At 44.1% G+C, this 27736-nt stretch overlaps 1 protein-coding gene across 1 annotated transcript; it reads right to left on the bottom strand.

Annotated features, from left to right (window-relative positions):
* Positions 1–1591: 1591 nt before the first annotated feature.
* Positions 1592–14807, bottom strand: LOC142216772 (inducible T-cell costimulator-like). The gene is made up of 5 exons (XM_075284805.1): positions 14621–14807; positions 11078–11437; positions 8828–8952; positions 6637–6676; positions 1592–1740 (listed from the first exon to the last, which is right to left on the bottom strand). The coding sequence occupies exons 1-5, from the start codon at positions 14805–14807 to the stop codon at positions 1592–1594; spliced, it is 861 nt and encodes a 286-aa protein (XP_075140906.1).
* Positions 14808–27736: the final 12929 nt, after the last annotated feature.

The raw sequence follows: 27736 nt of genomic DNA, 5'->3' as shown, positions 1-27736 counted from the left end.
AGTGGCCCCTGCACACAGTATTATGTCCCTTAATGGCCCCTGCACACAGTATTATGTCCCTTAGTAGCCCCTTCACACAGTATTATGTCCCTCAATGGCCCCTGCGCATAGTATTATGTCCCTCAGTGGCCACTGCACACAGTATTATGTCCCTTAGTGGCCACTGCATACAGTATTATGTCCCTTAGTGGCCCCTGCACACACTGTTATGTCCCATAGTCGCCCCTGCACTCAATATTATGCTCCACTGTGGACACCCATAAGCAATTATTATACTCTGGGGTCTTTTCAGACCCCAGAGTATAATAATCGGAGACCCAAGGGGAATAAAAACATTAAAAAAACACTGTTACTTACCTGTCCCCTGTCTCCGCTGCAGTCCTCCGCTGTCGTCCTTCTTCAATGACGGACGTCACATGACCCGGGGCGCAGGCCGGGTTCATGTGACGTAAGAGAAGTCAGACAACTAGGCCTGAGGCTTGCCAAGATCGTGGAGAGGTAAGTAACAGTGTTTTTTATGTTTCTTACCTCTCTCCGGCCTCCAATCATTATACTCAGGGGTCTGCAAAGACCTCTGAGTATAATGATAGTCTTTGTGGGGCCCGCGGTGTCACTTACTGATCCCGGCCCAGCCAGGATCGGTAAGTAAATAGGGTCCGTCACCGGCTGGAGTAACTCCAGCCAGTAACGGCCTATTAAGAAAAAAGAAAAAAAACGCAGCAGTAGCGGCTGTCGCTGGGCCCCCTAATGTCCCGCGCCCTGTGGCAGCTGCTACCACTGCTACCCCAGTAGTTACGCCACTGACTGAGTTTGAGGACACTGATGTGGACATTCACTGAATTTAAGGTCACTGAAGGGCCATTATACTTATGTGGTGGCACTGAGGGAGTCATTACATAATTGTTAATGAAGGATCCAAACTAAGCCCGATTTTGTTAACATTTATTAGCGATCGCTACTTTGGGGGTTCTCAGTTGGGGCGTTTTCTTACTAGGAGACAATTTGCTTGAAAAGTTTAAGAACGACTCGTCTACCCATCATGAATTTGTGTAAAAATTGCTTTTATTACTATTATTATGTATTTTCACTACAGTATGAGGTATAAAAGGCATATAGTATTGTGAAGTTATACAAATGATTCATACATATCAGGGAAATTCATATATGAGCTGTAACGGGAAAAGAAATGAGTCAGCTATCTGTGGCAGAAAATGTATGAAGATTTGCCTAATCCTGTGGTCATGTGTGGTGTACTGAACCCCTGACTTGCCATATCTATCTCCATTCTACCGAATACGCAGAAAAAGCCACATTCTAGCCAGATGTGAAAGAAAAAAACGTGTGATTGTGCAATGTACGATCGAATGTACTATAACTAGGATTCTTTGGTGAGAGAAATATTTCAACTTGATATATTATTCATTATTCTCAACATTAATGATCAAATTCCCTGAAGGTCAAAAAAATGAAAAAAGTTTATATTGTCATCAGAGAAGATGGAGAGAGAGGCAAACTCTGCAGTATTCCATTCCATGATGGTAGGACAACATTCCTTGGTCATTGTTTATCATGTATTGACTTGGGGTCCCCATTATGTCTTCTGTCTGATTATCTGAATGTATCTGTTGCTAGTAGAAGCTTTAGAGTTTACGACTGTATGCATAGATTCGTCTTCAGAAAGCTTTTCCAGAATGTTATCAATGAACTCCATTGGCAGGTAAGAAGCACTGTGGTTTTTACCTGTAAATATATATTAAAAAGTCATTTAGAATATTTTGGTCACTTTAAAACAAGCAGCAATCCACATAGTCACCAAGTAAAAGAACCGGTTACAACTTTCTCAGTGAGGATGAACCAATGGACTACAATATCAGGTAATGCTCCTAGATCTGTACTACAGTACAACAGATTCCACAGACACCTGATAGAGCCCATTGATTTATATGCAGTCAATGGCATACATATCATGTACCTATCAGAGTAATCTATTGCCATGGGTCCATAGAGAGAAGGGTCCCCCGTGTCCCTCTCACAATACTTTGATTTCTTTTGATGTCTGGCGGCCCAAATATCTTAAATCCCTCCCCCTTGCTCTGATTATTGAGCTTTATGATATAGTTTGTAAGTCATGAACCCCTACCCTGCCAGGAGACCATTAATCCTTAAAGATGACCTTTCATGTCCTTGGCCACAGGTGGTTTTATATACCACTAGAAAGCCAACAGTGCGCTGAATTGAGTGCACTGTCAGCTTTCCCATAATGTGACCCAGGAGAAAAGGTATCAGTGCATTTACCGATAGCTCTTCACTGTCAGAAGGGCATTTCTGACAGTCTAGTCGGGCTGTGAGGAACACCCCTCCTCATAGTAGTATCGATAGCACTGTACTGTCAGAGGGGGCATTCCTTACCACCCAATTTGTCCATGGACTAGTACTGAGGGGACGTTCCTCACCGCTCAGCGTCATGGCTGGATAGTAAGGAACGACCCTTATACAGAGCTATGGACGAGTACTGAGGGGACGTTCCTCACCGCTCAGCGTCATGGCTGGATTACTGGAATTTTGATCTCATCTTAAATCAGCCTGAACATTTGTTCGGAAGAGTAAGATGAATTATGTAATATATGTCATTGTACAGCTTGCATTATTGTGCTTATACATGCAAGGGCTCGTTCACATCTGCACCCGGTGTCCGTTTTGCAGGTTTCTGTTTCCTGCACAAAACAGAGGCAGGATACGGAAACCTGCAGGACTCTTTCTCACCCATTCATTTGAATGGGTGAGAAAGCTGTCCGGCCGTGAGCGGCGGTGAGCATTTTATGCTCTCCGCCGCAAAATTGTTTTTTTTAAATCCGGACACAGAGTCGGACATGCAGTACTCTGTGTCCGGATTTTAAAAAGGCGGTTTCGCGGCGGAGAGCATAAAACGCTCACCACCGCTCACGGCCGGACCCGGTCTGTGCTTTCCGTCTTCTTGCATGCAGAAGACGAAAAGCACAGAACGGAGACCCAAATGCAGGTGTGAACCTAGCGTAAGCTGTAAAAGAATAAACTAATGTCAACCACTTCCCATCCAATTATATACTATTAGATCAGGGACAGGGGGCCTATAGAAGGCTCTATGTCATCCATACTCACCTGTCCCCGCTGCTCTGGGTCTTTTTCCAGCAGAAGTCACCGCCACACATACGCGCTGAGGCCAATCAGTGGGCCTAAGAAAAGGACATGGGACCTGTGACGTCTTATGTCCTTTCCTTACGCCACAGAGGCCAATCACGTGAGGCAGGGACTTTCACCAAAACAATACACCAAAGCAGCAGGAGACCGCAGTAGAAGACACTGGAGCATTGGAGTCAGGTGAGTATGGGTTGTTGTTTTTTTTTTTTTTTACCTTCCCCGCCCCCCTTTCCAAAAACACACTTTTCCTGGACAACGCCTTTAAGTATCATATTAGTCTGCATCCTCGAATGGTTAACCAAATCCAATCTACACACTTCTAGACACTTCTTTATTATGGCCTTTATTAACTGCCACATTTTAAAAGGAATAGCTTATTTTCCTGTCAATGTATCTATATGAAGACCTGTTTTTTGCATGTTTAATGGCAGAGTTTTATAATTCATATAAGTTATTGCTCACCTTTTCACCTTTTAGAAATGTTATTTTTGAGTGGGAGAAATGAAAGAAAACTGCAATTCCTCAGCAGTTATTAGCATTTTTTTTTTTTTTTGCTTATTATTATAATGCTGTAGAAATAACAAGTTTACTTAACACTACGGGTTGTTAGGAATAAGGTTACACCAGATACTTTTACTGTAGTGCTTATGAAATATAAGAAAAATTGCATTGCCACAATCAAAGCCATAATTTTTCTTCTAGTTTATTTTTCATTTGTTTTTTTTGTCAGATAGGTTGTATCCTTTATTAATATAATTTGGGGTACATATAATTTAATAACTAATTTTTATGTTTTTGACGGAAAGGAAAAATAACAAATTCACTATGTACTGAGTATAAAGGTAGTAACCTTATTCTATGGGTTAGTTTGCAGTCCTGGGTTTCTAGGTTCGAATCCGGCCGAGGGCAACATCTGCATTTCTTCCCACGTGCCAAAATATACTGTTAGCTAAATTGACTTCCTGTAAACTAACTGACCTTTGTAGGTATATAAGCAACTGTATGGCCACCAACTCCCCTAGTCTGCAACGCTCCTTGTGCTTTGAGTCTGTTGGTGAGAAAAAAATACTACAAATCTTTGCAGTGCTACTGGAATTGAATATATATATATATATATATATATATATATATATATATATATATATATATATATATACACTCACCGGCCACTTTATTAGGTACACCTGTCCAACTGCTCGTTAACACTTAATTTCTAATCAGCCAATCACGTGGCGGCAACTCAGTGCATTTAGGCATGTAGACATGGTCAAGACAATCTCCTGCAGTTCAAACCGAGCATCAGTATGGGGAAGAAAGGTGATTTGAGTGCCTTTGAACGTGGCATGGTTGTTGGTGCCAGAAGGGCTGGTCTGAGTATTTCAGAAACTGTTGATCTACTGGGATTTTCACGCACAACCATCTCTAGGGTTTACAGAGAATGGTCCGAAAAAGAAAAAACATCCAGTGAGCGGCAGTTCTGTGGGCGGAAATGCGTTGTTGATGCCAGAGGTCAGAGGAGAATGGCCAGACTGGTTCGAGCTGATAGAAAGGCAACAGTGACTCAAATAGCCACCCGTTACAACCAAGGTAGCCAGAAGAGCATCTCTGAACGCACAGTACGTCGAACTTTGAGGCAGATGGGCTACAGCAGCAGAAGACCACACCGGGTGCCACTCCTTTCATCTAAGAACAGGAAACTGAGGCTACAATTTGCACAAGTTCATCGAAATTGGACAATTGAAGATTGGAAAAACGTTGCCTGGTCTGATGAGTCTCGATTTCTGCTGCGACATTCGGATGGTAGGGTCAGAATTTGGCGTCAACAACATGAAAGCATGGATCCATCCTGCCTTGTATCAACGGTTCAGGCTGGTGGTGGTGGTGTCATGGTGTGGGGAATATTTTCTTGGCACTCTTTGGGCCCCTTGGTACCAATTGAGCATCGTTGCAACGCCAAAGCCTACCTGAGTTTTGTTGCTGACCATGTCCATCTCTTTATGACCACAATGTACCCAACATCTGATGGCTACTTTCAGCAGGATAATGCGCCATGTCATAAAGCTGGAATCATCTCAGACTGGTTTCTTGAACATGACAATGAGTTCACTGTACTCCAATGGCCTCCACAGTCACCAGATCTCAATCCAATAGAGCATCTTTGGGATGTGGTGGAACGGGAGATTCGCATCATGGATGTGCAGCCGACAAATCTGCGGCAACTGTGTGATGCCATCATGTCAATATGGACCAAAATCTCTGAGGAATGCTTCCAGCACCTTGTTGAATCTATGCCACGAAGAATTGAGGCAGTTCTGAAGGCAAAAGGGGGTCCAACCCGTTACTAGCATGGTGTACCTAATAAAGTGGCCGGTGAGTGTATATATATACACACACTGCTCAAAAAAATAAAGGGAACACTCAAATAACAAATCCTAGATCTGAATGAATGAAATAATCTCATTGAATACTTTGTTCTGTACAAAGTTGAATGTGATGACAACAAAATCATCAATGGAAATCAAATTTATTAACCAATGGAGGCCTGCATTTGGAGTCACCCCCAAAATTAAAGTGGAAAAACACACTACAGGCTGATCCAACTTTGATGTAATGTCCTTAAAACATGTCAAAATGAAGATCAGTAGTGTGTGTGGCCTCCACGTACCTGTATGACCTCCCTACAACACCTGGGCATGCTCCTGATGAGCTTGAGGATGGTCTCCTGAGGGATCTCCTCCCAGACCTGGACTAAAGCATGCCACTTGTGTCTGCTACTATAGATTGGGGTGTGAAAGCATGCACTAGGTTTGAGTTTGTTGTCCGTTGTATACCTGTAATTTCTGCAATCTGAATCCTACATGAATATATGTACAATTTTATGATCTCTATGGTGCCGTGTGGCTTGACAAAATGTTACACAGTAGGTATAGATGTTACACATATTATAAAGTTCAAACACAACTTAGTTCTCAGTCTTATTTGTTACTTCAATAGTCTATGTAGTCATGCTATGACCAACAAAGCAAGTCTGTAGAAAAACAGGTAGAGTTGCTCAACAATTTGAAAGGTTATTACTTTCATATTTGGTAATCCACTCCATCACGCTATTTTCAAGTCTATGTACAGGTATATGCATTTTTTTTAAAGATGATATATACAAAGTACAAAAATAAAATGCATTATAAAGTAAAAGATTATGATAAATAATTGATCAGAGATTTTACTAAAAGGGCTTTACTAAAAGTAAACATTGTGCCATGTTATATATATATATACCAACTAGTAAAGTAAGTAGATATATATATATATATACATATATATATATATATATATATATATATATATATATATATATACGTATATATAGATATATGTGTATATGCGCTAGTAAAAAGTTCATCATACCTTAGCGTATTGGGGATTTTGTAAGAGAGACAGAAGCCATATGCATATATTCACCGTTTTGCTCCTTTTTTCTAGAATCACATTCTCTACATTGCTGTCAAAAACAGAAAAGATTAAATTCAACAATTGCTCGCACACCCCTGCTGAGGAAAGTGACCAAGTAAAGGGAAAACGATTTCATGATTTTATATTGCATCCTTTGTTGCTGTACATTCTTCTTCTTCCTCTAGCCTATCATTTTATGTCGCCTGCACACCACGAGAATTGTTATCAATTATTACAGCCCGGCTCAATCTTTAGTAACCTTGGCCCCCCATATGCAGAGAATAAATCAGCAACACAGAACAACATAATAAAGATAAAAAGATAAAATATCTTAAGGAAACTACGCTGTTTACCCAAAGCCTATATTCAGATGACGTTTCACTATTGGTGAATGGGGTCTTTTCACATGAAAGATATTTTGACCGTCTATTGTCAAGGACCATCAATTTGCTCTATTTTTATCTATTTTTACAGATCCCTCCATAAACAATAATGTATGAGGAATCCATGAAAACAGCCATCCCTCGGGTCATCCCAAACAGCCATGAAAGCCTAAGGCCCCACGTTGCAGAAACACTGGTTTTTTGTTGCAAATGTTGCTGTGGTTTTTCAGTCAAAATCAGGAATGGCTTGAAAAGTAATGGAAAACATAAAACTTTCCAATCACATTTTGGTCCCCCTGCAGTAACAAATAGAAGTTTTGGTAAAATTGCAATTGATGGTAACTTGGCCACAGTTTTATGAATAGAGTTGCTGAAGCTAATAGGCCGGGATGGTAATAAATTTGTCTGATGCTACTTGTATAAAATTTGGAGTTTCCCTGTAGCACAGATCTTTCAGTTGGCACAAGAGAGCCAAGAATTCCAGCATTTTGTCACTATCATCTAAAAATCATCAATTGTCAATACTGTGTATTATATGGGGGGAGGCTCCACATGGCGCAGTTTGGCCATGGCAGAAGCATAACGGAAAAAAATGTGGCGTTTTACAGTCACTGTGTAGTGGATGTCATGCTAGCCAATCACATGCCCACATTGCAGGAAAATACGTGTACTGGACACACTGTGATTTCCAAAACCATTGCAGTTTTGGAAATTGCAGCATGTCAATTATACCTATGGAAACAGCGGAGGTTTCCCTATAGGTAAAATGGAAGCAGGAATTCCATGTTGGTCTCCCATATTTGCAAATAAAATCTATCATCGCCATCATAACAGAAAAAGACAAAATCAAAGTGAACAAACCGATGGCGTAATGGCGCACAGGCCTCGCCTATAAGCAAGAGGACGGGAGAGAGAACCCATCCAGCATTATAGAACATACTATGTCAACAAAGGGATGGAAGGCCCAGAACTACGGGGCCATGAAGACAACATTAATAAGGGAAAAGGGGCAAACAAACAGACAAGAGGAACACACAATGGGAACTGCAGTCAGGAAAACACATACAGAAAAGAAAAAAAAGAGGGGGGGGCAATAGAGGGAAGGAAGGATGATCAGCAACTTCCTCCAGGTGAGGGGGGGAAAGGATAGAAAGGTAGTACTATATCAGGAGAAAAAAGATGAGAATTCAGTTGAATCCTGGAACACCACCCAAGGCCGCTAGAGAACCTCAAACTTGAAGGAATCAGGCGAATCCTCCACAACCATAGGCCTCCATTCTCCTTATTAGGAGAAGCTCCTGTAACGATTCCACCCAAGAGGGCACAACAGTACTCCGCCAGTGTCTGGGCATGATGGTTCAGGAAGCTGTGAGAAAGTGTAGAAGTGTCGCGAGAAAAATCCTGCCAGGGATAACTGAAAGAAGGGCCAGTTGGGGAGTCACTCCGATGGAATGACCACACATCTTAGCGTACAGGGCGAACACAGCATCCCAGAAGGGCCTAAGATTGTCACATTCCTACCAGATGTGGTAAAGTACCTTTTCAGTACCACAGCGCCAACACCGGTTATTCTGCACCATTACATTTTCCAGAATCATGCAGTCTTTATTATCTTTTATTGTTGAGGAATTTTCCTTGAGAAGCATTGCTTTTGGGGAGAAGATCTTCATAAAATGTTATCATATGAAGGCACCATGTTGCTATATACAGAATGTCTAAATCACTTTACTAAGAAACCATAGTGATTCTACTGTATATATGTCCCAAGTTTACTGTAAAATAAGAGTATTATCTCATTATATTTGTTTAATACTTACTTTTCTTTTGCAAACTATGAATACCGCCACCATTAAACATGCAAACAGGAAGACAGAAACTCCAATCATAATCCATGTTACTACAAATGATACGATATGGCAATCTGGGGGCACCAAACCAAAATCTAAGATAAAAACATTAAATATGTTAACTAAAAAAATAAATCAAGATACTAAATAGCAGTTGTGCTTAATTGTGTAGAATGTAGAGATCTGTTGTAGTGATCATTGTGATGTTCACAAGTACATTAATAACCGGACCTTAGATTAGCTTCACGATGTAACGTGCAGCATGATCTGGCAGGTTAGGATTGTATACGCCGCGTTATTTTGCAGCCGTGATTTTGTGGATACCTAACAGGGATACAGAGCAAATCAGACCAGCAAGATATGCTCAACCCAGCTTTGGAGGTAGTGTCCCCCCAAACACCTAACAGGGATACAGAGCCAAAAACAATGCTTTTTAAAGGCTCTACTCACTCTAAGGGCCAAAAACTAAATCTCTGCTGTTTACAGGCTCAACTCACCCAAAGGGCCAGAAACTAAATCTCTACTCTTTAAAGGCTCAACTCACCCAAAGGACCAACAAATCTCTGCTGGTGCAAGGCTGAACTAAGTTAAAGGGCCTAAAACTCTGCAGGTAAAAGGCTGAAGTCACCTGAAGGGCCTCAACCTCTGCTGGTAGCTCACCTTTCCTGCCCTGCCACCAGCGTGCTTTTGAAAAGGGTCTTCAGCGCAGCCAGTGGCATAATTACGGATAAGCGCAGTCGCTGTCAGCTGACAGTGCTGACCGGCTGATGCTGATCAAAATGAACAGCCACTGGATAGACCCATCATTTTCATGTCCACCGGTGTCAAGCACCCCGACATTAAGTTTCATGTGTGTGTGCTCACCCTCTACAATTCCTCCTCATACTCCTCCACCATCAGCATTGCACAATTTTGCTCCTACTAGTCTCAATCCACCCTGATTCTCCCAAACTCTGCTGGTTAGAGTCTCAATTCACCCTGATTCCCCCAACTCTGCTGGTTAGTGGCTCTACTCACTCCAAGGGCCAAAAACACTGCCGGTGCAAGGCTCTACTCACTCCAAGGGCCAAAAACAATGCTTTTTAAAGGCTCTACTCACTCCAAGGGCCAAAAACACTGCCGGTGCAAGGCTCTACTCACTCCAAGGGCAAAAAAAAAAAATGCTTTTTAAAGGCTCTACTCACTCCAAAGGCCAAAAACACTGCTGTTTAAAGGCTCTACTCTCTCTAAGGGCCAAAAACTAAATCTCTGCTGTTTACAGGCTCAACTCACCCAAAGGACCAACAAATCTCTGCTGGTGCAAGGCTGAACTAAGTTAAATGGCCTAAAACTCTGCAGATAAAAGGCTGAAGTCACCTCAAGGGCCTCAATCTCTGCTGGTAGCTCAGCTTTAGGGCTTCTAACTTAATTTGGAAGGGCTCATGTTAAGGGCCAGAAAAGTGAATTTTTGAAGGTCTCACCACATCACACACACATAAACAATGACAGTTACGGGTGGGAACTTTTGGATTTCCCATTGCCTATTCCATCTGTGGTTGTCATGGGCAACGTGATTTAAAGGGCTGCTTGTTAATGTTTCTTTAGCTTTAAATTTGGGTTTCTGTCCATCTAATTGGGGAGCAAAGAAGGTTTCCAGGTATTTTTCCACTTTCATAGTGTTTTTTTTAATGTGGAAAGTGTGTAGTTGATAGGCTGTGATGGTGGGGTAAAACTGTGACTTGGGCTTGTTAGATGCCCCCAGGGATTCTTCCACCGCTGTTCCAGTTGCATTGCAGAGGTGTTGGCATCATTTCCTGGGGTGTCATAGTGGACTTGGTGACCCTCCTGAGTCAAATGGTGGGTTTCCCTGAAATTAAGCATTTTCCCCATAATAATAGTGTTTGATATCGAATATTTTACTGTTCGCTCATCTCTAGTATCAATAACTGCAATAAAAACTGCATATGTGAATCAGCCTCATCATTACAAAATGTATCAGCCACGGGGCCACACGGTGGCTCAGTGGTTAGCACTGCAGCCTTGCAGTGCTGGAGTCCTGGTGATCAAATCCCGCCAAGGGAAAAAAAAAACATCTGCAAGGAGTTTGTATGTTCTCCCTGTGTTTGCATGGATTTCCATCCCATATTCCAAAAAGACATACTGATAGGGAAAAATGTACATTGTGCTTACAATCTACATTAAAAAAATAAATAAATGTAACAAATATATGAAAAGACTTACCATGGACATGTAGAAATGTCCTATTCACAACTGAAGCTGTGAAAGGAGGTGGGAAAAAAGTTTGTACATGACAAATGTAGCTACCAGTATGCTTCGCTTCAAGTTTAACAAGAAGTACAGAATAAGTGTCGTTATAATCACCAAAAAGACGACATTTGGTTTCAGCTGTCAAACTGTGTTGTTTAGGTTTTCCATTTTTAGAAATATATACCAAGCATACCACTTCTCCACCATTGCCTTTTTCTATAGTAAGGTTAAACACAGAAGGTTTCGGAGCAGTATATTGGCAGAGCTCCACTTCTTCCATACTGGCGGCAACCACTAGATGTGGACAGGAGTTACTGTCCCCAAAAGTTTGTACTGTAAAATAAATCAAAGCAATTATTATGTGCTACATTTAAAACCCATCTTAGCCTAAGGCCCCATGCAGCAAATGCAGACCTTTTAGAAAAATTATTTTTTGCTCAGAAGACCCCTTTGAGATTCCCTTTTTAACAGCTTTAATTTTACTTAAGCTATATATTTGTGGATACAGCCCAACTCACATGACCATTGTGTCTTCGATTCATGGATCTCCACCCCCTAGGTTAAAGGCAATAAATGGAGAGGAAAAATGCCAAAAGGAGATCCAGCAGTCAAGGAGTTAGTCCCCAGAAGAAAATTAAAACTTATCTGTTTTTGATTCCATACATTTATATGGAAACAATAAAAGTTAATTTTTAATTCTACTTTGATTGTACTTACTACAATACTGTCTGTTATGGTCTAGAATGGGAACCCTTAAAGCATGTGAACTTTTCAGGATATACCACTTTGTAACAGTTTTCTGCAGGTGTTTGACCACGTTGGGTTAAACTGCTTAACAAGTACTTCTAAATATTTTTTTTGACACTATTGGGACTAGAAATTTCTTGGCACTAGATATTGAGAGGGGAACCAAAACTCCCAAACTGGTAGATCTAATTGCAAACTGATAGACTATGAGGGGAGGTGGATTTCTAAATGGCAATTATATTATATTGTGGAATTAGTTGTATATTGTTGTGTGGAATACACATAGAATGAATATGCTACTTCATTATGATGTTTCATTTAGGGTCAGTGCACACGGAGTTGTTTGGTGCTGATTTTGATCAGCCTCCAATGAAAGCCTCAAAATAGAACTCTATTGGGAGGCTGATTTTGAGGCGGATTCAGAGTCAAAATCAGTGCCAAAAAACTCTGTGCACTGACCCTAAGGGTTTCTACTCAAGATTGTATTATGAATCCATGTGCAATGCATTCACAGAATTTTATGGGTACACATTGTTCTTCTATTCCCTGTCCCTTGTATTTTAGAAAGCAGAGACATTATTCTGTTGTATTCTATGAGAGTCCATAAGAAGACGCACTGCAGGTTTGCATTGAGATATATTTCCCATTGGTAGCGTCATTGTACTTATGGGTCAGGCAGGGTCAATGGCACTAAAAGGGCTATAATAAAATTTTAAACAACTGGATTCCAATCCTTACAGCCATAATGTGACAACATGCACAAAAAAATTGTATTTGCTATGGCTTCATTTAAAAAAAAAACAAAAAAAAAAACAACATATCATGCTTCAGAGACAGCACGTGTTGGTTTCAGAGACACTGCTAAACTTTTAGTAACTGACTTAGTATCAGGCACAGGGGAAACACTGAAAAAGTGCACTAGGCCATGCAAAGCTGTAATGGAAACAAGGGTTAGACCACATAAAGATTACATTTTACTTGCAGTCAATATCCTTATCTTCTTGAGACCACAATGAAGTTATTTAAAGTACCTTAAAATCAGTTTGCCAGGACTGTGATGCTGATCTCTTGCCCTTAGAACCGACCCTCGATATCAGTTCAGTAGGGGTCTGACACCTGGAACCCCCACCGATTCAGCTGATTGAAGGGACTGTGGCATTTGGACAAGTATTGTGGTTTCTTGGCTACTTGCCAAGGACAATGTTATACACTGTATGGTGGCTGAGCTTAGTATTGTGCTCAGGACGGAACTGTAGCATGGTCATGTGACCAATGGACATGATGTCACTGGCCTGAGAAGAGGAAGGGAAGTTTACCCAAGCAAAGCAAGCTCTTGGAAGAGCTGATTGGTGGAGGCTCAAGGCGTCTAAGTTTACTAATCTAATATTGATGGCTGATCTAAAGGATAGGTTATTAATTTTATATTCCCAGAAAATCCCTTTAACTGTCTATATCTTCTTTTTGTAAAGGGGCATTCACACTACTGTTGGTGACCTTCAGTAGTGTCTGTAGCTATTGTCCGTTACAAGATGTTAGCAAAGGACACTAGCTGAACTGTCAGAAATCCGTTAATATTTCCATTCATTTCAGTGGGATTTTATCTCGCATCTATTGGTGTCTGTTTACACCCAATCCATCAGAAATCTGTTTTTTTCCAGTGGACAAAAAAATCCTACATGCAGGACATTTGTGTCCATTTGAAAAAACAGATTCTTGATGGATGGCAAGTGTCCGTTATTTTTTTTAATATTGAAGTCTATGGGCAACAGACATATAATGGACAGTAATAGATAGCTATAGTTTGTTGTTTTTTTTTGTTGTTTTTTTTTTTAACAGACACCTTCATAACGGAATCCAATGGTAGTGTGAACCCTGCCTAATGCAGTAATTTACATACAATAATAAGAAACCATAGCAAACTATGTCACATGTCAATGGCAGTAAAGGAGCTAGCAGTCAAACTTGTGAATTTTACATTCAGTAAAAGCTTCTGGCATGAGGCTCTTGCTTGCCTATGATAATCCTGTGCAGTGCTTTTAATCTCAGTGTTGTCTACCTATTTGATATATTTATAAACCAAATAGCCAGGAATATTCAATATTGGCAAGTAACAATCATTTCCAATTGTCCCAATAGAGCCAGTGAGATTTTCAATGATCCTTCTTCAGGCCATTTTTATTTGTCTTTATTTTAGGTTGGTATTTTACATCTATCACAAATGTTTCCTACATACGTAGCTCTATAATAGCATCATACATTTCAATCACATTAGATCCATCAGCTTGATAGACTTATAAAAAGTTACATATATCGGTGAAATGAAAAACAATAAGCAACTAAACTAAAACTGAACGGTTGCATATTAGATCAATAATAGATCCTCGTGTATCACAGTACATGGTTGTAAGAAGATATTGCTTTGGAATATTTCTAACATCAAAGACTTTTTACAATTTTTTTGTTATTTCTGTTTTAAACAATATGCATTTTAGATCCTTGGCTAATAGATTGTGATCTGATTATTAAAATGGGAGATAAGTTTGTGGTTTGTAAGTTTTATAAACCACATCTGATGCAACTACTGAGGTTTAGCATTATATGATACATATAGTATATGAGGACAGAAACAAAATCCTCATCAACATAAAACAGAACATTCAATGGAAGATATTTCATTTGTAAATGCTGAATTTTAGATTTATATATCTTGATATGTTTGTGTATTGTAATATTAGGTTGTAAAACAATATAAAAATAGTAAAAACTCACCAGAAACCTGCAGCGAGGTCAGTAGAAGGAAGCCAATAAGACGGGTGTTCATTACAAAAGCTGCTTTCTTAACATGTATCTCCTTTAATCTTGGATTTTTAACGATAATGGCAAAAGCCTCAGATTCTCTCAGATTCTCTCTCAGATTGCCTGCAATGAGGTAAAAGACCTGATCTGCGTGGAACATCTTTTTAGCGGAAGAGTTTAGCTGGCATATTTGTCACTCTACGTATCGTTTGATGTGGTTTCACAAAAACAAGGTGACTGTGATGGCAAAGATATTTTTTCAATCACAGATTTTCCCCCAGTTGACTTTCTATAATTTGGTCCATTACCTATCTAGTGAAACTGTGCTATACTGAAAACAATGAACACATTATTAGTTATGCAGTAAGTCACTTTATCTTTTGTTTCTCTTATAAATTCCATCGAACTTGAAAATACGCACCATAGAAGTCATTATGTTACCAAACCGCCAATCCATTCAGCTCTATATGATCACTTCTACTTCCCCAGCTGTACCCCATCAAGGACTGGTAGATAGCCCTCTTTACTATTCCATTTATGGGATATGGTGTTACTAGCCGCAGTATAACCATTCACACCCCTGACCAGGGCCACCGATGCGTTCACTTATAAGGAGAATACACTGATTATTGGGTATTTCCCATTATTGGCTTTGCTGTTTTGCTGATATCATGTGGCCAGTACCCAAGATTAATCAGTGTTTCACTTACTTAAAGGGATATTCCCATGAACAAATTCATATCTTTATTTGTAGATAATTAAAAGTTAAACATTTATGCAAATATAAGTAATTAAATATTTTGCAGAGTTTTAAAGATTTTCTCTAAATATCTTGTGGTGAGTTGTTGTGGTCTGTTGTCTTGATCAGTTGCCAGTGGATACGACCATGAATGCAGGACTAATCTCAAGTCAGAAAATCAGCCATGATTTCTTTATTGTGGCCAAGATATCTTCTGATGCATGTAGTGTCTCTGCCTCATAAGATAAGATAATCCTTTAATAGTCCCACATTGGGGAAATTTCAGCATGTTACAGCAACATAGTAATACAGATACAGGATAATACACAGTAATATAATACAGACGTAGGCACGCATATGCTGAGAAGAGAATATATACTAGGAGTCCATAGCAGCTAAGGAAAATGGAAGAGAAAGAGGAAGACCTCATGGTCATCATCATAATCATTAGTTTTCTGTGCGGAGTGATCTACGCTTGGTCTCATGTAGATTATACAGCCTGGTCGCGGTTGGAAGGAAGGACTTGCGATAGCGCTCCTTCTCACACTTGGGGTGAAGCAGGCGGTCACTTACAGTGCTGCCAAGTCCCATCAGAGTCCCATACATGGGGTGGGATTTGTTCTCCCACATGGAGCTCACCTCAGACAGTATCCTTCTGTCACCCACCACCTGTACTGGGTCCAAGGGGCTCCTCAGGACAGAACTGGCCCTACTGATCAGCCTGTCAAGTCTATTTCTGTTCCTGGTTGATATACTGCTCCCCCAGCAGGCCACACTGAAAAAGATGGCTGAAGCAACCACAGAGTTGAAAAAGGCCTTAAGAAGTGTCCCCTGGACTCCAAAGGCCCTCAGCCTCCTGAGCAGGTAGAGTCTGTTGTGAACCTTTCTGTGCAGCGCCTCCAGGTGATCAGCCCAGTCTGGTTTATTGTTGAGGATCACGCCCAGATACTTATAGGTCCTGACTATCTAAATACATGTTCCTTGGATCTCCACTGGGGTCGGAGCACTTCTCCATTTACTAAAGTCCACCACCATCTCCTTGGTCTTCCCAGCATTAATCCTGAGCTGGTTCTGCTGGCACCATTCAACAAAATCCCGATGTAAGTCTCTCTATTCCCTATCGTCACCATCAGTGATAAGGCCTACTATAGCAGAGTCATCAGAGTACTTCTGTAATTAACAGCTGGATGAGTTGTGCCTAAAGTCAGCCAGGTACAATAAGAAAATCATGGCTGGGTTCCTGACAAGTCCCAGACCACAGAAAGTTTCTGCATTTGTGATCATATCCATTGCCAACCAATCAAGACAACAGACTTTCAGCACTAAGATGTTAGAAAAAATCTTTAAAACTCTGCAGAATTACTTATATTTACAAAAATGTTTAACTTTTAATTATCTACAAATATAGATATGATTATACTCATGGGAATACCCCTTTAAGGCTAAGGCCCCATGGGTCAGAGACGCCGCGCTAAAGAGCTGCGGGAACACGGTTCTTCCCGCAGCACTTTGAACAGAAAGTTCACAGAGTTTTCCTCCGCTGACTTTCTGTTGCCATTATATCTATGAGAAAGCCACCGGCGTTTCCGTAGATATAATTGACAGAATTCAACTCCAAATTCCGTGCTATTTTCCTCCGTGTGAATGCACCCTTAGGGTCCATTCACACCGAGGAAAATGGTGAGGAATTTGGTGTGGAATTTTCCACACTGAAAATAAAGCCTCCCATTGATTTCAATGGGTTCTTCTAGTTTTTTTTTTTCCACTAGAGGAATCCTGACCAAAAAACTCAAGGTGAACTTACCCTATGGCTGCATTCACACGGAGTAACTCCAGCGTGTATCAGAGCTGTACACGCCGGCGTTACAGCAGTGCTGCCGTACACTTCCCATTCATTTCTATGGGAGCCGGCATGCGAGCGCTCTCCATAGAAATGAATGGGCTGCTTCTTTCACTGCGAGCAGTCCCATTGAAGTGAATGGGATATGCCGGCGTGTACGGCACGGCATGAGCAGAGCTTGCCGTATACGCCGGCACTTCCCATTCACTTCAATGGGACTGCTCGCAGTGAAAGGAGCAGCCCATTCATTTCTATGGGGAGCGCTCACATGCCGGCTCCCATAGAAATGAATGGGAAGTGTACAGCAGCCCTGCTGTAAAGCGTGTACGGCTCTGATACACGCTGGCGTTACTCCGTGTGAATGCAGCCTAATAGTTTTGCCTGAATGTCACATATTGTTAATACTAATACCAGGGACTTATCACATTGTATCAGAACAAAGGACAAAATAGCGGAAGTGTGAACTCAGCTTAAAAAAATTGTGTAAATATCTTATTTTTGTCAATTAACAAAATTAAAGTGGTTGCCCAGGCTAAACAGTATTTTCTAATAGGCCACAGTAGGTCTTTAAAAAAAATAAAATACTCAACCGTCCGCGATGATCCGGTATTCCCCCAGGGTAGTTGGCTGCCTTCTTGCTGGCTGTGAAATCCCAATTCCCTTCCATTGAGGCCGCTGATTGGACTTAGGGGGAGTTCACATGGAGTAACGTTCCGCGTGATGTGGCACGTATACGCCGTGTGAGATTTTGCGGGCCGTATACGTTCCCATTGATTTCAAAGGGAGCATGGATCATAAATGCCGCGTTATTTTGCGGCTCGTGATTTTGCGGCATATACGATCCTACCAATATTTTTTCAACAAAATGTAGACCAAATGGAAAAGTCATTAGTTAAAAACTAAGCCTCCCCATGAATCAGTAAATCAGTAGTCTGTAGCACCACCTTTAGCAGAAATAACTTGACATGATTTTATCAGTCTTTCACATCGATTTTGAGCATTCGTTTATGCACTGCTCTCCTAAAGGGGAATGTGTCGCAAAAGTAATTTAATTTTCTGTTTATTTTTATTAGAATTTTTTAAAAACTTTTTTTTGAATCTGCTGCCACTAGAGATGAGCGAACACTAAAATGTTCGAGGTTCGAAATTCGATTCGAACAGCCGCTCAATGTTCGTGTGTTCGAACGGGTTTCGAACCCCATTATAGTCTATGGGGAACAGATACTCGTTAAGGGGGAAACCCAAATCCGTGTCTGGAGGGTCACCAAGTCCACTATGACACTCCAGGAAATGATGCCAACACCTATGGAATGATACTGGGACAGCAGGGGAAGCATGTCTGGGGGCATCTAACACACCAAAGACCCTCTATTACCCCAACATCACTGCCTAACAACTACACACTTTCCACATTCAAAAAAACCTCTATCAAAGTGGGAAAATACCTGGAAACCTTCTTTACTCCCCAAATGGATGGACACAAACCCCAATTTAAGCTCAACAAACAGTAACAACCACCCCTTTAAATCACGTTCCCCATGACAACCACGGATGGAATAGGCAATGGGAATTCCAAAAGCCCTCACCCTTAACTGTCATTTTGAGTGTGTGTGTGTGTGTGTGTGTGTGTGTGTGATGTGGTAAGACCTTCCAAAATTCACTTTTCTAGCCCTTAACATGAGCCCTTCCAAACAAAGTTACAGGACCTTAAGCTGAGCTACCAGCAGAGATTGAGGCCCTTGGCATGAGTAGAGCCTTGCACCAGCAGTGTTTTTGGCACTTAGGGTGAGTTGAGCCTTGTACCAGCGTGTGTCCCTTAACATCAGGCGGGCCCTAAGTTCTGCGCTTTGCACAAAAGTTCCACATTAACTAGGCTGAATGGTACAAAGATTAGTAGGCCCGAGAACCAGGAACAGGTCTTGCAATGGCTGTCGGATAACGCTTAAAGCACATTGTCCACCAGCCAGTCAGCCTCTACCTCCTCTTACCCAACAGTCTTGTCCTCCTTCCACCCAAAATTCCCAATCTTCCCAGAACAATAACCCCAACTGTCCCTGCTCCCCAGAGCTGTTCTCCCTTCCTTTGACTGTACCGCAACCTGCCCCTCCATTTCGCGATTCCACGGACCTAACAGACGAGTATCTGTGTCCAGATGCTCAAACACTAGAGTCTCCTCCATCTCCGGTCGATTTGGTGGCGGATGACCAGCAACCCACCCTCATCGACGACGATGAGACGCAGTTGCTGTCAGGGCAGCCAGTTGACATGCGCATTGTGCAGGAGGAGGAGGCGAGACAGGAGTTGGAAGAGGAGGTGGTGGACGACGAGGACACCGACCCCACCTGGACAAGGCGGATGTCAAGCTGGGAAAGTAGTGTGGATGTTGAGGCAGGTGCAGCACCAAAAAGGGTAGCTAGAGGCAGAGACATGTCCAGAGGCAGAGGTCAGCTGCTTTGCCGAAGCCAGGCCAGACCCGGAATGTCCGAAGATGTTCCCTTTTGTACCCAGCCCAGAAAAACTCCCCCATCGAGGGCACGTTTCTTGAAGGTGTAGAGTTTTTTCAAGGAATGCGCCGAGGACAGATATAGTGTCGTCTACACAATTTGCCTCTCGAAATCGAGTAGGGGCCCTGAGAAGAGCAACCTGTCCACCACTTCAATGCACCGTCATTTGGAATCCAAGCAATGGAATCAGTGGCAGGCAGCAACGGCAGGACAAACGTCGCCCGCCGTTCATGCCACTGCCTCTGCTCACAGTGCTGGCGATGCACTCCAGAGGACGAGCCAGGACATCACTTCATCTGCCTCTGCCACTTTGTTGACTTCTCCCTCATCCTCCCCTGTTTCTGTCTTATCTCCTTCTCCTGCACCATCAAAGGCACCATCAGGCGCTTCTTTACAACAACCCACCATCTCTCAGACATTGGAGCGCCGGCAGAAATACACCGCTAACCACCCACCCACGCAAGCCTAGAACGCCAACATCGCTAAACTGCTGGCCCAGGAGAGGTTGGCGTTCCGGCTTGTTGAAACTCCCGCCTTCCCGGACCTGATGGCAACTGTGGCACCTCACTATGCCGTCCCTAGCCGTCTCAACTTCTCCCGGTGTGGTGTCCCCGCCTTGCACCAGCACGTGTCACTCAACATCAGGTGGGCCCTTAGTTCCGCGCTTTGCTGCAAGGTCCACTTGACCACCGACACTTGGACAAGCGCCTGTGGTCAGGGATGCTGCTTATCTTTAAGGACAGGCAGGGTGAATGTGGTGGAGTCTGGTCCCGGGGTGCAAACTGAGGTACCCTATCTCCTCTCCCAGGCCAAAATTCATGGCAGGAGTAGACTGAAACCCTACGACGCTGCAACCTCCACCACAGCTACTAGCGGCAAACGCTAAAACACTGGTGTGGGGAGACGTCAGCAGGCGGTGCTGAAGCTCATCAGCTTGGGGGACAGACAGCACAGTGCCTCCGAGGTCAGGGATGCCATCCTGGCTGAGATGGCTTTATTTTTTTCCCTGCTACACCTGGGGCCTGGCATTTTTACACCTGTGATAATGGCTGGAACCTGGTAGCGGCTCTGGAGCTTGCCAGCCTCCAACACGTTCCATGTTTGGCCCACGTCTAACCTAGTGGTGCAAAGTTTTTTGAAAACATACCCAAATGTACCGAAGCTACTGTTGAAAATGCGGCGCTTGTGCGCCCACTTTTGCAAGTGCACAGGAGTCGCTGCTAGCCTAAAAACACTCTAGCAAGGCCTACATCTGTCCAAACACAGGCTGTTGTCCGTCATTCACACACGCTGAAACCCTACTCAACCATATCTTGAGCAGGGTGTGTGAGCTGCACAGACCTTTGATGGAGTTCCATCTACAAAACCCAAGGGTTCCTCAAAGTCAGCTCCCAAAGTTTCTGCACCATGAGTTTCCAGGGGTGGCAGAGTTATGGCTAGGGGCAGAGGCATGGATAGGGATGATGTCTAGGGGCAAAAGCAGTGTGGATGTGGAGGCAAGCTAGGCAGGAAAAACTGGGGGTACAAGCTAAGGCATGGACTGGGGTGATGTCTAGGGGCAAAAGCAGTGTGGATGTGGAGGCAAGCTAAGCAGGAAAAACTGGGGGTACAAGCTAAGGCATGGACTAGGGTGATGTCTAGGGGTAAAAGCAGTGTGGATGTGGAGGCAAGCTAAGCAGGAAAAACTGGGGGTACAAGCTAAGGCATGGACTGGGGTGATGTCTAGGGGCAAAAGCAGTGTGGATGTGGAGGCAAGCTAAGCAGGAAAAACTGGGGGTACAAGCTAAGGCATGGACTGGGGTGATGTCTAGGGGCAAAAGCAGTGTGGATGTGGAGGCAAGCTAAGCAGGAAAAACTGGGGGTACAAGCTAAGGCATGGACTGGGGTGATGTCTAGGGGCAAAAGCAGTGTGGATGTGGAGGCAAGCTAAGCAGGAAAAACTGGGGGTACAAGCTAAGGCATGGACTGGGGTGATGTCTAGGGGCAAAAGCAGTGTGGATGTGGAGGCAAGCAAAGCAGGGAAAATGGTGGCTAGAGGCAAAGGGATGTCCATAGGCAGCAAGGGCAAAGATGCAAAACTCTCCCCTGTTTCAAGAATTTTCCTGACTTGTCTCCCCACAAAACATTCCTGGGAGGAGGGCTGAAACACCACCCTCCTCCTCCTCCGCTGTTAGATTGACCCCAGCTACGAGCTGAAAACACTGCAACACTGCTGTGGGGAGACGTCAGCAGGCTGGGCTGAAGCTCATCAGCTTGGGAGACGGACAGCACACTGCCTCTGAGGTCAGGGATGCCATCCTGGATGAGATGGCAATTTGTTTATCCCCGCTGCCCCTGGGGCCAGGCTTTTTTGTCTTGTTGGAGGGCTCTGGAGCTTGCCAGCCTCCAACACGTTCCATGCCTGGCCCAGTTGTTCAATGTAGTGGTGCAATGATTTTTAAAAACATACCCCAAATTAGCTGAGCTAAGGGTGAAAGTGCGGCACTTGGACACCCACTTTCCCAAGTCTACAGTACCTGGAGCTAGCCGCAATACACTCCAGCAAGGCCTACATCTGCCTGAAGCACCTACTGTTGTGCGAGGTCACCACACGCTCTAACCCTAGATACCGTATGTTCAGCAGGGTGTGTGAGCAGCAGAGACCTTTGATGGAGTACCAGCTACAAAACCCAAGGGTTCCTCAGAGTCAGCTCCCTCACTTTCTGCACCATGAGTTTCCATGGGTGGCAGACTTATGGCTAGAGGCACAGGCATGGATAGGGGTGATGTGTAGGGGCAAAAGCAGTGTGGATGTGGAGGCAAGCTAAGCAGCAAAAACTGGGGGTACAAGCAGCCGGTGGCATCATCACTGACAAGCACAGCTGTCTGTCAGCTGACAGGCTGACTTTCACCAAAATGAACAGACAATGGATAGACTCATCATATACATGTCAGTTACATGACAAATTTAGTGCAATTTGCAAGTCCAAGATGGTTTGGAGATCTGCGGAGAGGAATCTCACCACCTCTTGCGGGTGCCATCATTTCGAAGGCAAGCCCTGGGCTCAGTGGGTGAGAGCAAGCGCAGGATAATCGTCGTTTGGCCTGGCAGCCACTGCCTCTCCCACTGTTGACAGGGCTGGAGCTGCAGTCCAGACCAGCAGCCAGGACACCTCCACATCTGCCTCTGACACTTTGGGGAGTTCACCCTTATCCTCACCTTTTCCTGCCATTTCTCCTTTTGCCCGCGCCATCATGCGCCTCTTCCCAGCAACTCCCCATCTCCCAAGCCTTTCATTTCATGCTAAAGTACAGCGCAACCCACCCACATGCCCAAGGCTTCAACGGCCTCATCTCAAGAAATCTGGCCCAGGAGATGTTGGAATCCCGGCTGGGGGACACTCTGCCCTTTTTGGGCAGAGTGTCTACTGCGCCACCGCACTGTGCCGTCCACACCAGCACTTTCCCCCAAACATGAGGCGGTCCCTAAATTCAGCGCTTAGCCCTAAAGTTCCATGTGACCAGTTACGAATGGACAAGTGCATGCGGACAGGGACGCTACCTTTCAATTTGGGCACAGTGGTTGAATGTAGTTGAGGCGTGGACCGGGTCGCAAAATGTGGTGGCCTGACTTGTCTCCCCACACAACATTCCTGGGAGGAGGGCTGAAACACCACCCTCCTCCGCTGTTAAATTGACCCCAGCTACGAGCTGGAAACGCTGCAACACTGGTGTGGGGAGACGTCAGCGGGCCGTGCTGAAGCTCATCAGCTTGGGGGCCAGACAGCACACTGCCTACAAAGTGAGTCATGCCATCCTCGATGAGACGGCAATGTGGTTTTTGCACTGCACCTGGGCCCAGGCATGTTGTCATGTGTGATAATGGCCGTAACCTGGGATTGGCTCTGTAGCTTGGCAGCCTGCAACATATTCCATGCCTGGGCCACGTTTTTAACTCATTGCTGCTAATCTTTTGAAAAAGGTACCCCAATGTTCCTGAGCTACTGGTGAAAGTGTGGCGCTTGTGCGGATAGTTTTTAAAGTCTATAGTTGCCGCTGCTAGCCTCTATGCACTCCTACAACGCCTGTACCTGCTGGAACAACGGCTGTTGTGCGACGTCTCCACACTGCTGGCACTAAACATATCATGTGTTGAGCAGAGTGTGTGAGCAGCACAGACCTTTGATGTAGTTCCAACTCCAAAACCCTCGGGTTCATCAAAGTCAACTCCCTCAGTTGCTCAACCATGAGTGGCCATGGGTGGCAGACTTATGTGAAATCCCATCCCATCCATTGCACTGGACACGAAACATTAGCATGCGCTCAGCACAACTTCGGATATGGCAGCTGCGTTAAGCAGGGTGCAGGGTACAACACAGACCAGGCCCGAGCACCAGGAACAGGTGTTAGAAATACTGCAGCATCCGCCATTTCCTTCCAATTTTGGGGTTTTGGACCCGCCACCGACTTGTCTGGACCTAAGTGGGGATCATGAGACACAGTTGCCATCAGGGCAAGCTGTGGTCATGTGCGGTTTGCAGTAAGGGGCCAGTGCGCAATTGGAAGAGGAGTTGGTGGATGACGAGGCCACCGACCCCACATGGACAGGGGTGATGTCTAGGGGCTAAAGCAGTGTAGATGTAGAGGGAAGCTAAATCAACAAAAAACCTGGGTAGAAGCAAAGGCATAAACTGGGGTGATGTTTAGGGGCTAAAGCAGTGTAGATGTGGAGGGAAGCTAATTCAACAAAAAAAACAGGGTAGAAGCAAAGGCATAAACTGAGGTGATGTTTAGGGGCTAAAGCAGTGTAGATGTGGAGGGAAGCTAATTCAACAAAAAAACAGGGTAGAAACAAAGGCGGGAAGCTAAGCAGCAAAAACAGTGGGTAGAAGCAAAGGCATGCAAAACTCTACCCTGTTGGAAGACTTATTCCTAGGTCTGGAACACGTTAATGGCCCCCCTGGACAAATTACTGCCACTCAGGGGCCTAGTGTCACCAGGAGGGACAAGTATAGGCGCATGTTGTGGGAAAACCTGGCCGACACCAGCTCTGTCCTCTCCGATCCCTCTGTGCTCTACAGCCTACACTTATTTTCTCATCTTTTTTTCTGCACTGCACATCTCTTGCCTGCTTCCTTTGGGATCTTACAAGTGGTGGTCCACTTCCAAAGATGGTAATTTCACTAGACAGTGTAACGGGAGTAGCTGAGGGATCGCTGTCTTAACCACTTTTTGGCACAAAATTAACTTCCAAAGCCAAATATGGTGCAAGTATATGATGCAAGGACACCTACACACCTATCTCTGACACATTGGGGAGTTCACCCTCATGCGCCCTTTTGGCCTGCACCATCATGCGCCTCTTCCCAGCCACTCCACATTTCCCAAGCTTTTCATTGCAGGCAGAAGTACAACACAACCCACCCCCATGCCCAAGCCTTTAACAGCCTCATCGATAAACTGCTGGCCCTGGAGATGTTGGTGTTTGTTTATGCTTCTGGAGACCCAGGCCTTCCGTCAGCAGATGGCAGCTGGGGCACCTCCCTATGCTGGGCCTAGCCGTTACTACTTCTCTTGGTGTGCTGTCCCTGCCTTGCGCCTGCATGTGTCCCATAACATCAGTCGGGCCCAGAGCTCTGCGCTTTGCTGCAAGGTCCACTTGACCACCGACACATGGACAAGCGCCTGTGGTCAGGGATGCTGCAGTGCTTATCTTTAATGACAGGCAGGGTGAATGTGGTGGAGTCTGTTCCCCGGGTGCAAACTGGGGTGGCCTATCTCCTCTCCCAGGCCAAAATTCATGGCAGGAGTAGACTGAAACCCTACGATGCTGCAACCTCCACCCCAGCTACTAGCGGAAAACACTGTAAGGGAGCATTCACACGGTGTTACGTGCCGCGAGATTTGGCACGTAGACGCCGCGTGACCCTTTGCGTGCCGTACACGCTCCCATTGAGTTCAATGGGAGCGGGGAGCGTATGCGCCGCGCTAGTTTGCGGCCGTGTGAATGCTCCCTAACACTGGCATGGGGAGATGTCAGCAGGCCGTGCTGAAACTGATCAGCTTGGGGGACAGACAGCACAGTGCCTCCGAGGTCAGGGATGCCATCCTGGCTGAGATGGCATTTTTTTTTCCCTGCTACACCTGGGGCCTGGCATTTTTGCGCCTGTGATAATGGCTGGAACCTGGTAGCAGATCTGGAGCTTGCCAGACTCAAACACGGTCCACGCATGGCCCACGTTTTCCAACTTGTTGGTGCCATGTTTCTTTGAAACCTACACCATTGTGCCTGATATACAGGTCAAAGTGGGGCCATTTTCGTAAGTGAGAACTAGCCTCTGCTAGGCAGAAAACATTCAGAGCACCTCTCATCTTCGCACCGTTGGCTGGCGGAGGAAGACGAGGGGGTTGGAGTGGCATCTGATGTCCCTGTCCCACACGAGGCTAGAGGGTGCACTTCAGTGCATCCCATTGCTTCACCACAAATGGTGTGAAGGGGAGTGGAAAATGGAGGAAATGGAGAGTGACCCTTACAGTTGGGGCCAGCAAAGGCATGCCAAGTAACACACTGGCACACATGGCTGACTTCATCTTGGGTTGCTTTTCAACACATATTTCACATCATGAAGAACAAATAATACTGGATTTTTACAAGCCTCGAACCCCGGTCTAGGTCTAATGTCTGTTCCTTTCTTATATTAGGGGAGAGGGAAAAAAAATTACTTCAGTGATACGTTTAGCGTACATAGACTGACTATTAATGTGTATCCCACTTAGTGTTGTTAGGGTTACACACCGTCACAACCTGGCTAAAGCTTCTATAGCTGTTAATAAAGTCAACATAACTTTACGGTATCCAAAAAGACAGCTGGTACCGACAGAGAGCAAGACAAATGTCAACCAAAGCTGTGAGCTCTGAACACCCACAGTGACTTTGGCGTCATCATCATTATAAGGGAGCGGGTGGTAATAAATAACTTGGCAGTGCCTAAAACCCAAAAAGCTTATACAACTATATTTACATTAAGATACACAAATGACACTTTTCAGTAGCATGTCATGAGACAAGCTGATAAGCTCTTCCTTTGTGCAGTGCTATTTGAAAGTTAAACGCTGCCTTTATTTTAATTCTGGAGAAGGTGCAGACATTAGATTTAGAACATGTTGTCTTCATTGTCCAAATCCTCTATATAGGTAACGTGTTTTTCGGGCCGAGCTGTCTGGGAACGAGCTGGTGCAGCACTGACAACCTGGGTGAATATGGCAAGAGCCTGAGATGTAGGGTGAATGAATCCCCAAATTATTTGTGGAATTCCCAGTGAGACAATGGCACTATCTACCAGTAGCAAAAATTGTGGGTGCACGTAACCCCAATATATTCTTTGAATTCCCAGTGAGACAATGGCACTATATACCAGTAGCAAAAATTGTGGGTGCACGTAACCCCAATATATTCTTTGAATTCCCAGTGAGACAATGGCACTGTATAGCAGTAGCAAAAATTGTGGGTGCACGTAACCCCAATATATTCTTTGAATTCCCAGTCAGACAATGGCACTATATACCAGTAGCAAAAATTGTGGGTGCACGTAACCCCAATATATTCTTTGAATTCCCAGTCAGACAATGGCACTGTATAGCAGTAGCAAAAATTATGGGTGCACGTAACCCCCATATATTCTTTGAATTCCCAGTCAGACAATGGCACTATATACCAGTAGCAAAAATTGTGGGCGCACGTAACCCCAATATATTCTTTGAATTACCAGTCAGAAACTGGCACTATATAGCAGTAGCAAAAATTGTGGGTGCACATAACCCCAATATATTCTTTGAATTCCCAGTGAGACAATGGCACTATATAGCAGTAGCAAAAATTGTGGGTGCACGTAACCCCCATATATTCTTTGAATTCCCAGTCAGGAACTGGCACTATATACCAGTAGCAAAAATTGTGGGTTCACATAACCCCAATATATTCTTTGAATTCCCAGTGAGACAATGGCACTGTATGGCAGTAGCAAGAA

This window comes from Leptodactylus fuscus, chromosome 8 (genome assembly GCF_031893055.1).
Source record: "Leptodactylus fuscus isolate aLepFus1 chromosome 8, aLepFus1.hap2, whole genome shotgun sequence".
NCBI classification, from domain to species: Eukaryota; Metazoa; Chordata; class Amphibia; order Anura; family Leptodactylidae; genus Leptodactylus; species Leptodactylus fuscus.
Note: the sequence above shows the minus strand (reverse complement) of the source record. Positions and strands in the feature narration are given on the sequence as shown.